Source organism: Buceros rhinoceros, unplaced genomic scaffold (assembly GCF_000710305.1).
Source record: "Buceros rhinoceros silvestris isolate BGI_N320 unplaced genomic scaffold, ASM71030v1 scaffold9998, whole genome shotgun sequence".
Taxonomy (NCBI): domain Eukaryota; kingdom Metazoa; phylum Chordata; class Aves; order Bucerotiformes; family Bucerotidae; genus Buceros; species Buceros rhinoceros.
In genome coordinates, this window is record NW_010426314.1 from 2,740 (window position 1) to 14,265 (window position 11,526).

Consider the following 11,526-nt stretch of genomic DNA (forward strand, 5'->3'; position numbering starts at 1 on the left):
TTTGCATTTCTTGTGAAAAAAGCATCGAGAAATCACAAATTTTACGTTATACTCAGTGAAAAACATTTTTCATTGCGAGAAACAGGTCTAAGGTGGTTTTTAAAAAAATATTGTTTAGTTGGTATGTTCTGTGCAGATCTCTGAGCATGTTTACAAAGCCTACACGTGCCGTGTATAAAGAAAGTTAAAAATTTTTAACCAGCTTAGTTTTTTGGCTCATTCCTTCATTTAATTTGCACTCTTGCAAAATGGAGACAACTTTAAATTCAATTTGTTAAGAAAAAAATAGAAGCGATTTAATCTCAACTACTTTTCCAGACACACTCGTAGTTCCCCTGTGATCTGATTTAAAGAATAATCTAAACGGAAGCGTTCACCGTGGTGGAATTAATAACAACGCTAGATAGAGGGACAGAGAACAACTGCGTACGTAGGAAATGCATGCAGCCGATTTTACAGGTTTCTCTGATCAAAAAGTGGGATTACAACCTTGTGCGAGCAGGGCATGTGGTTTACAACATTTTGCCATCATCTCTTATGTGCCGGTTTTTAATAATTTGCCTGTAAGGGGCCAAATCCTGCCGTTCTGCTCCGAGTTTCTCTAAAAGCAACAGCTCCTTGACACTGTTCCGCTGGCCTCCCACCGCGTGTCGTGGTTAACACTGCGAGTAACTCCGCGGAGCTCGGTATTGCTCCCGGGTGTAACTATAATTACTCTGTGGCAGTAAGTGTGTGCAGGCTGGAGTATCTTACAGAGGCCTGAAGGATGCTTTCCGTGATTTACACGGACAGGTTGTAAAACCATCACCCATTTTTCATGATCAGCTCTGTTATTTGCCACCAAAATCACGCCAGTTACTTATGTTCTTTATCTGAAAACATCTTCCCATATTAGCTTTCCTCTCTGCATTCGCTAAATGGCCGTAAACATCCAGGACGACCATATATATGTATGTCTGTGTGTGTGTACACATGCCTATACACGAACAGCTGTGTATACACACACACACACACATGTACGCGTACACGGATATACAGCTATGACGTAGCAAGGGAACGACGTCACTTTTATTGCGTTTTGAAGTATCACAGAACAGGGTGTTATAGGCACACATCTTAGCTACTCGTCCTGACTACGGTCCTAAAGCTCATTTACCTGAGATCTGCATCCGTAAAAATAAATTTCCATTTTTAGCTGCATGTTACAAAAGACTAAATATCAGCCCCACGGATATGAAATTACAACAGTTCTGAGACTAATTTGCTACACGTAAAATACGCTATCTTATAAAAAAGATACTGCTGAAAGAGATACATATTAAAAAGGAAACACGATTCGTAGAGGTTTAAAAATCTCCCTATGCCTTCCCACATGGTAATAAATGTATAAAAAATATTTGACACATAAAATCTCCACAGAGCGCATCTCCTGCTGACATCACGTGCCCTTTAAGCCACCCATCTTGCAGAAGTGACACAGTTCAGGAGGACAGACTCCATGCTGTAAGCACTCAATTCTCGTCATCCCGCCTGTAGTGAATCGTTTGTAGTTCCTGAGCGATGAACATGGCCATCTCTCTGGTGCCCGCGGCAACCACTCGGCAGGACATAAGATCCAGAGGTCCCCCTGAGGAAAGAGGGTTAACGAGAACCATTGGACGTGATGTAAAAAGGCAACGTATCGTAAGTACAGACCATGCTGTAATGAGATAGGCTCGGAAACGCTGAAACAACTGCTCACGCGGCCCCTTGTGGGGTGGGAAGGACAACCTAGTTCAGCAGCTCCTATCTGGAAGCGTCCGGCAACAAATGATTTCAGAATATTCTACATACGGTGACAAATTACAGCATCCTAGAATTGTTTAAATTGGAAATGACCTTCAAGCTCCTTGAGTCCCCCCGTTCCCCCAGCACTGCCAGGTCCCCACTGCCCCCTGTCCCTCAGCACCACCTCGACACAAGGGCTGGGAAACCCCTCCAGGGATGGGGACTCCACCACTGCCCTGGGCAGCCAGTTCCAATGCCTGACAACCCTCTCTGCAAAAGAATTTTTCCTAATATCCAACTTAAACCTCTCTTGATGCAACTTGAGGCTGTTTCCTCTTGTGCTGTTGCCTGTTTCTGGGGAGAAGAGACCAACCCCCTCCTCGCTCCACCCTCCTGTCAGGGAGTTGTCAGAGCCAGAAGGTCTCCCCGGAGCCTCCTTTGCTCCAGGCTCAACCCCCCCAGGTCCCTCAGCTGCTCCTCAGCACATTGTGCTCCAGACCCTGCACCAGCTCTGTTGCCCTTCTCTGGACACGCTCCAGCCCCTCAATGTCCTTCTGGGAGTGAGGGGCCAAAACTGAACCAAATATTCCAGGTGTGGCTTCCCCAGTGCCCAGCACAGGAGAAGTACTGCAACAGAAGCAGCAGATGTCTAGATTTGTTCAGTCTCCAACAATAAATGCACTACTCCCTTCCTTCAGCAGCAGGAAGGGCTAGAACAGAAATCGGTTCAACCAGCGCACCCTTCTTAATCCACCGTATCTTCCCACAGCATCCCCATACTGGTTACCAGTCAACCATTACTATGTGCTTTCCTTTACTCCCTCGGAGCAGTTCCTAGCCGTACATGTTCAGACATGCAGCTGAGGGTCCTCCTGTCTCGGGAAGTTGTCTCTGCCAAAATCTGTTTGGAGTCTGAGTGTATCTGCCAGTCTCCTGGGCTGGTTCTTTACTGTAAATCTGATGCTTTAAAAGAATGACTCAAAGTCACGGAAATACAGTTTGACTGAGAAGACCTTTGATGTGATGAAACCCCAGGCTGGAATTACATCAGAGTGTTACGAATAACCAGGCAGAGTGTAGGGGAGAGCACAGATGTTCCCACAGACGACTGCCAGGAATGAGACAGGGCCGCAGGAGAAGGACTCTGCTGAGGCAACACACGTGGCCCCGAAATAGCCGCTCAGTCCCCCAAGAGTCAGTGCAGACGAGGCTGTTTTACTCACCTGAAGTGTCTATCACAGTGCCACCCGCCTCTCTAATAATGACAGTGGCCGCTGCCAGGTCCCAGCAGTGTAACCCAAACTGGTAATAGGCATCTGCAGCGCCGGACGCCAGGTGGCACAGAGCCAGGGTTGAGCTCCCAATGACACGGACCCTAAACACCCCGTGAGAAGGGGACACGGGAACATAAAGCAGAAAATACCTTTGATTTCAACCTACGTGTCAAGATAGCAAAACATGCAACGCACTTGGTTTTTGCTTTTGTTTCCTGTGTTTTTAATTATTTTTGGTCACAAATGTGAGACATAGACAGGAAAACATCTTACCCGTGCGCTTGGGCCTTGAGCAATCTCTCAATGTTTCCAAGGAACAGTTTCAAAGTTGCAGGGTCACGTTTTGGACCAATCTCTGTTAAAATTAAGGCCTTCGAGATATCTGCAATGTAGGTAGTTGTTTCCGTTAAATCAACAGCTTCTAGGCAGATTCTGGAAATTTGTTTTTAAATTAAACGCTAATGAACTTTTCACAGAAAAAACAATTTTCACGTCCCTTTTTTTACCCCAAACTCTTTCACAGAGTAAGCGACAACTTTGCATAAAAATTCAAGCAAGACCAGAATTCGCGTATCAACTGGTCTGACCTAAACAGACTTTTTAAAAGAAGAACAGGGAGATTAAAGACAAGAATGAGTTCTTACATTCCTCCTCTTTCCACACCTCGCTTTATTTCAGTGACCGGTCAGCTTTTGGCAAATTCACTACCACAAGCAGTCGGGTAACAGTAATGCAGTGACCTAGTAACTGTTAATCAGAGCTGACAACAGGATGGTTCTTGAATAGAGAACCTCAGTGTAATTTGTTAACAAATGAGAAACATTTGGGAAAACAGTAAGAGAAAGGAAAGTTTCTACCTAAACCACCAGCCACCCAGTAATAGCTCCCTTTTCTTCTGACATTGCAAAGGCTGAAGACACCTCACGACTGAAAAAAACCCTTCTTACCACAAACTAAAGCAGCGTCTTAATTAATAATAAACCAGGACGGTTCTGTTTGTCCTGCGTGCGTTCGGCAGGGGCAGTTCTGACCTACAGCAGACGAAGACACCGGCCTCGCGTACAGCCAAAGGAGAGACTAGACTCACAGTGACTCGCCGGGCGGTGAAGCAGTCCTCAGGCGAGGTCGGAATATTGCTAGTCTACAACAAGAGCATGCCCACGGAGGTGGAGATGGCTGATCAAATGTCAAGCGTCCCTGCTTCTGCTGTGCCAGCTGAACTCGGAGGCGTTACAGATACGACAGAACTCAAGGGTTTAGCGGTTGATTTCTTCCTAAGGAGGCTGTGCCCCAGTGTCAGGCGTCAGCTTCTACCCTGGGTTAAAGGCTCGGCATTTGTTCAGATAGGGAGCGTCTACCTGGTTATTACAGTTAATTGCATAACTAGAACATTCTTAGCAGAAGGAGCAAGGAGGTTTTCAAAAGCAAATTAGGCTGGAATGAGACATCATTTAATTAAACAGGCTGCCCATGAATTTAGTGCTGCAGAGGAGCATTATGGATTCGAACGATGCGGTAAATGGTTGGCCAGTAACAGGTATGTAATTAGATTAAAAGTTACAGGGTATCACAAACTGTAGGGACACAGATTTAACAACCGCTTTTAAAATTACTGCATTACAATGTAAAAACACCAATCCAGGGGTGCTGCAGGGTAGCTGTTGTTCAGCCACCACTGAAAACTCCGGATGGTGAAAGCAATCTGCCTGGGATCCTTCCGCGTAACAAACCAAATCTATAATTACAGAAGGTTTCGTGCACGCCTCATCGCTGCGATGCACCAAGCACTCACAGCCCACCGGTCACAGCCAGGTCGTGACTAAGACAGCTCTTCATTAAACACGTTTCTAATGCATAAACGGATCTCTTTGATTTTCATCACGGCAACAGGTAGAAAGTGCGTGAAGGGACCAAGGCAAGCAAGAGGGAGGTCTCTGCTCAGGAAAAGGCTGATCGCAGGACTCGGTGGGGTTTCAGGAATTCAAGGTAGAGGAGAAAGTTTACAGACTACTCCTCATTCTGAGAGAGGCCAGAAGAATAAGGAGGCATGGCAGAAGAGATTTGACAGTGGTACGGATAGATTTATGAGGAGAAGACCAATTCTGCTGAACACAGAAGATTAAAAAAAGGGAATACACTTCCAGTACTAGCACATGTAAGGTCTGACCTGAATCTAAGCATGAGAAGAAAGTGTCACTCAGGATCAAAGGGAAAATGGATCCTTCGTTTAAGTGTATCCTGACTGCTTGGACTCTCATATCAGACCTCTACAAAATTTGGCATTGACAAAGAACAGGGTTTGCCTGGGCTGTGTTTTCAAATGATTAACTCTGCGTAAGGAATGTACAGGGCAGACCAGGGACAGTCACACTTCCTGAAAACAAAAGGCATGAAGTAACACGACAGCCTGGATCTCCAACACATCACGCATTGGTGAAGGCTCCTTGATTCCAGTGGTAGGTACAGGGAGACACACTCTCTGTTCCAGGGTTGGCTTATTTCACCGAAGCCACAGTCCTTACGGGAAAAGAGCAGCTGTGATTTTATACATTTGAAACATCAACAGAAGTGAGATTAAAGAAGATCCATCTTCACTGGAGAAATTGCCCACCACCAAATGATGCCTCTCATCACAAAGGAAAATTTCAAAGCATTTGGAAGGGCTGAAGGTCCACTTCCCTTGCTCTGTTCCAGACATCCACGTAGACTGGGTGTCCTGAGAACGGAGGACAAAAGCGGCATGTGCCAAAATTGTTCCTTCCTCAGCTGGAAGCCAGAACGCTCTGACTGCAGAAGCAAGCAAGGCCATTTTGAGAACGGCTCACACAGCCCAAGTGGGAGCACCCCTAGTTCGTCCCAAGGTACGACATAGTCGAGCACTGACAAAAATGTGCTTTATAACCAAGGATTAAAATCTTAGGGGACACCTTCTTTACCATCTGCTCCTTCTCTACAAACAGGCAGACCCCAGACCATTATTAATTCAGGTGAACAGCCAAATTTTCAGGGAAGTTTTGATGTGGGATCTGCTTGGAGCACTATGACAAATCTCTATGTTGAATTGCTTGAATTTATCGTGTTGCACATCCGCTAAATTTCTTTTGGGGTGAAATTGTTTCCATCTCCTGTGTACAGCGATGTACATTTTTGGCACATGTCTGCTTCTGTCTACGACCAAGTGTTATGTTCTCCTCTGCATTTGGATGGATTGAAAGAAAACTCTACGCACACCTGGTTACCGTTATCTATCATCATGAGGTGAACAGGCAGATCTATGACTTGGTTTACCAATAACACAATTCCAATCATGTGTTGGCTTAGTTTTGCTAGGTGTTTCTAGGTTGAAACATACATCGCAGAGAAAAACAAGCTGTTAAAGAGCCCCTAACGAAGCATGCACCACCCTTGAGTTTACTGTTAGCACGTGCTACGCCTACAGACATCACACGCTTCATGATGTGCGAGTTTACTGGAAGTTGAGAGGGAAACGGCTGCCGGAATACTCTGAATTCGATTCACCATTCCCATTGCACCTTGCTCACTCAAAGTTATGCCAGCGTATAGCTGGAATGAAACTGGTGAATCCACTCACTCTTCCTTATTTAAACAGGAATAAATATGAAGCATAAATAAGAAGCAAAATAATTCAAGTTTATTTAAATAGTTCATATTCAGATGTAAATTTTAAAGAGAAAATGAGGAAAGCTGTGATTTTTCAGAAAAAACAAACACATAACAACAAAATTATCATGCAGGTGAAATACTTTCCATCAGGATAATGATGTTCATTATCCTAATGAGGATTTGCAACAACTCTGAAACAAAATTAACATATTCCTTTTAGAGTTCTAACAAAATCTAGACCAACCTGTCTCTTTTGATACCTGAAGCCTTTTGTCATTACAAAATGCCCCTTGACCTCTTCTACCAGTGTATAATCGTTCTTCAGTGCAGTGGTAAATTACACCAAATTCAAGCTTTAAGATTTTGAAAAGGAAAGAAATGAATGCAACTCAAATTACTCATCATAAAAATAAACAACTACTAATGGCAGAAAGATCAGCAATATTTTAATTGGCACATGTAATCAAAGATTATATTGACGCTAATAAACTGGAATAATTTTACTGTTACTGCGATATTGAGATATAGGTCATATAAAATTCAGTGGATAACGAGAAGTTAACGCAATCTGTTCGAGATCTGCTAAACTTACTTGCAGCTTGTCTGTGCCCCCGTTAGAATGGATTAAACGCTAAGTTGATCTCCAATTCAGTTGGATGTTTTCACTGAAATTATGCAATTCCTCGAAGGTCAGATTCTGAACGCTTTACTTTCGTTGGTGAGCAGTTACACCTAGAAGTAACGCCACTGACTTTGGCTGGACCCTGACGCCTGCAGCCCCCAGTATGACCAGTCAGGCATCCAAACTCAGAAGTCATGGCTCGCTGTCCAGTGACAGTGGATGCTTTCACACGCACTTCACCTTTCCTGACATTCAAGCATTTCTCTGCAAAATCCTTCTGTTTACACATTAAAGTGAGAATCTCATGAAGTCACAGACTCCAAGAGAAGGAGTTTGAAGAGAAATACCAAACATTGTGACCCTCAGAGAAAGCTCGAGAACGAGCAACCCTGGAATTTTTGTGGGAGTATCTGTTTACCACTGAGGAGAGGGTCAGAATTTGACCCTTGGTTTAAACCCGATGTATTTAGTATTTCCGTTATTTTAATAGGTTTCATCAAAAATTTTAAAGCAGCTTTACAAACTGTCAATGATCATCTCCTAACCCCCCCCCAGATAAGTACGATTAGTGATGTTTTATTTGGGGGCGGACAGATAGACAAAAATTAAGCGACTTGTCCAAGGTCACAGAAGAAGTTGGTAACAAGGTCAAGAAAACATCTCAGATGTTCTAGACTCCAAATCTTTTCCTGCTGCCCTCCTCCATTCAATGAGAGTAATCACTGGTGTTCAGCAGAGACAATTCAAAGGGAATAGACCGTCCTTGCCCCCTACCCTGAGGTCCCATCTAACCCAAGGGGGTTTTTTTGAGGGACACACTATTTATAGACTCCTTCCCTGAAGACATCTGCAGGAATTTCTCCAGGACCGTTCAAGGCTTACATTCAGGCCAGTTCCCCTGTGTGTACTTTGGCTCCTTTTCAGCTTACTGTTTTTTTCTGCTTTTCCATTTGTTTACCGAGGGAGATTGAACATCATTCTTTATTTTTGTTTCAGCTTTGTTTAGTTTACATAACCCCAAATATGCAGCATCAAAATCACAATGGTGTTCTAGAAAACATAAATATTAGAGAGAGCTGTCTGGTAGTAACGTGTAGCATTCAAAAGGACCTTTGGGAATGTATAAACTGCAGGAAAGCATGGAAGGGTTCCTCTGCAGTTTCCACGTTTGAAAAGTCTAACGAGAGAAGTACACAACATTATTCTGTTTAAATCGGCAAGAGCTGCCAGCACATCTGAAAACTATGTTGTTATCGCCCAGAACTCTTGCTGGTTCCTCTCACAGCTCTACGTGTATTTAAGATCAGGGAATTAGGCTGAAAGAGGCACATTCCTTGGCAATTGGATTAGCTATTTCTTCTGGATATATCGAACTGTAAACTGGCAACGTGTGGAGAAAAGGCAGCAGCGTGAACAAGGAGAGCTGGGAAACTCCAAACGGCACATAGGAAGGCTAGGTAATTTTTTCCCAGTTTCCCAAGCTCTTGCGTGGCAAATATAGTTACTTTACTACGTAAAGAAAACCACAAAGGCAGATTAAATGACCTGGGCCCATAATTTTGCACTCTTCGTAGGAAACAGTTCTGAATTGCCTCACAGCAGCAGTTAGCTTTCACAGATACTGCTAGCAGGCAACAAGCAGGAATAATAACGTAAGAACACCAGGAAAGGTCTTTAAATTATGAATAGGCTGCGCTGTATTTAATTCATTATGGTTTTGTCTTACAAAACCTTGCTCTGACCATACTCCCTTTTCCCTCCACATAAATCCTGTAAGATTTATAATAATTACTTTGTAATTGCCAGTTTGCAGAAGTAAATTTTGCAGGACTATGGTTTTGTATGATCAAATGCATTTAAAAAGCCTGGAAAAACCTGAGTAATAGCTGATTTAAAAAAAAAAAAAAAAAATTAACGTTCCTTTGCAGGTTCTAACCAGATCTCAGATACCCATCTTAAAGAACATACTTCATACCTCTTTGTTGACAGCAAATCCAATGCTCACTGCCACTGTTGGAAATCTGCCAAAAAATAAGAAACGAAGTATTATTTATTGATGAAAAATCTCTCAGGTTACTCTTTACGCAACTCCCTCAGGCACAAATCCCCACACGGAGCTCTGTGATTTTACTTGTGTCAAAATGCTCTTGACATTGTACTCTTTCTCCTTTGTCAGGCTCTTTAACTTTGTCAGCTCCTTTAAAAATGTGATTTAATATTTGAGAAGGCAAGGAATGAACACGTGAAGATACCAGAATTTTAATACTAACCGTGTTGCACATTTTAGAGATCTTTTTGCTTTAGTGTAATTTAATTCCCCTGTATAAAATCAGTCATGTTGTTATAACAAGTCATCACTTCTAAGAGCACATTTCGTTCGAGTTCAAGCACCTGAGACAGCAATTAAGCAGCACGGAGATACCTTGCTGCTGACATCAACATAAAGAGAAACCAGTTCCTCTACTCCCGCTTTTGTCAAAGCGATGATCATGATTTGGTCCTCTCGACTAAAGTACAATTATTGCAGTTTAAACAAGGAAATAGATTAATTTCCTATAAAACACGTTTTAAAAAGGGTTGTGAAGTAAAGATAGAGAAAACATTGCTCGAAAGAGGAAATTTCACTTAATTCCATGAAACATCAGCACGTGACACCCCCCACCTCCCCTTGAATTCTATGTAATGGCACCAGAAGTCAAGGAAATGTTGGGTTTTTTTAACAATAACCACAGTTATGTTAAGTCACTAAGTCTAAGGCAGAACATATTTAATGATTTTAAGTAGAAATATTATGAATTGTCATTAGTTTACAATCCTAGCACTCAAATGATGAATTAAACTGCATTTTTTCAGTAACGATCCCTCGATTTCTTTTTGCAGAGCAGCACTGCAGACATTTAAAACCAGTATCTACATACAATTTAGTTTTTAGTTCTACTCCATGTTTACGCAATGGTTGTACTTCCTCAGAAAAATGAAGTGTTTGTATTTGAAAGGGAGAAGACACCACTACGAAAAGGAACGTCTAACAACCACATTAGGCATGAGGCCAAGCCTCATCGCAGCACAGCCTGGTTCCTCCCAGTTCAGCTCAAGTCTCTGCACGTTCGTGTGTGGCTATATATCAACGAGCCGTGAGTCAAGAGCTCGGGGTCATTAGGCAATCAGCAGAAACTGCAGCTCACCTTTAGATAACAGTGGGGAGCTCCCTCCAGCACAAACACGCTCTCCCTAGAAACACCACGCGCGGTACCGAAAGATAAAGGGCTGACTCCTCCTTACGAGTCAAAGGAACAACCCTGCCACAGCAGAACACCTTTAAGTGGAAGGGAGGATTTGTAAGAAGCTACACTTCGCTTTTTAAACGTATTTCCCGGTTCTCTGTCCACCTACCTGTGCACAAAGTTGCACGTTCCATCAACAGGGTCAATAATCCAGGTGGGACTGTCGGTGAGGACACATTTTGAACCAGCAGCAGTGGATTCTTCTGCAATAAACCTGCATTTGGTGTGGAGTAAAACAAGTGTCCCAGAAAATTGGTTAGGGATGTGACTTGGAAAGGCAAACTCTATCTCTCTGTTTTTGAAGAAATATATATATAATTTTTTAAAATACATGTATATTTATGTATGAACACACATCGCTTTTTTCATTTGGGAATGAGGAACTTCCATACAAATTTGAAAGGAGAGTTCTCAAGTTTATAGCAATTATTTTACATGGTAAAAAAGAACTTCGTTTATGTTCACTTTCCCAATATACCTGTAAGAAAAGTCATGAAAATGAGTGCAGAAATGGACCTGAACTGGCATCCCCGGAACTCTAGAAGAAGGGGGTTTTTATGCAGAATGTAATTTCATGGGTTAGGCCTGTCTCTTGCAGTAAGTAATACAAACTGCAAACTGTAGCTGCTTCTCTCTTGCAGTCAAATTCAGTTAGCAGGAAATAATGCACTCTTAGAAAACCCACAATCTCACTCCTACTTGAATTTGTTACAGTAGTCTGACTCAGGAAATTAAAAGATTTACAAAGCTGAACTTGCTTTTTCCCATGACCCAGAGAAAATCAAGACATTAATTATTTTGTTTGTTGTTTGGCTGCACAAGGCACACATGGAAATCTGAGCTCATCTTCTGCTCTGATGTTCTGTCCCAATTTCTTTTAGTAGATATTTCTTTTTTTTTTTCCCCTTCTTTTTCCCTGGGAAACGAACATCCCGTTCTGGCACATTTCCTGCTG

General features: G+C 42.7%; 1 protein-coding gene across 1 annotated transcript in view; it reads right to left on the bottom strand.

Annotated features, from left to right (window-relative positions):
- Positions 1–1,098: 1,098 nt before the first annotated feature.
- The window catches only part of IMPA2 (inositol(myo)-1(or 4)-monophosphatase 2), a 15,305-nt gene continuing 4,877 nt past the window's right edge, over positions 1,099–11,526 (bottom strand). The window contains exons 3-8 of the mRNA XM_010141457.1: positions 10,681–10,785; positions 9,263–9,308; positions 6,910–7,018; positions 3,315–3,423; positions 2,991–3,142; positions 1,099–1,627 (exon numbers count right to left, since the gene is read on the bottom strand). Of these exons, the coding sequence (XP_010139759.1) occupies positions 1,512–1,627; positions 2,991–3,142; positions 3,315–3,423; positions 6,910–7,018; positions 9,263–9,308; positions 10,681–10,785 (637 nt within the window). The 3' untranslated portion in view covers positions 1,099–1,511. The remainder of the gene's footprint in view (positions 1,628–2,990; positions 3,143–3,314; positions 3,424–6,909; positions 7,019–9,262; positions 9,309–10,680; positions 10,786–11,526) is intronic.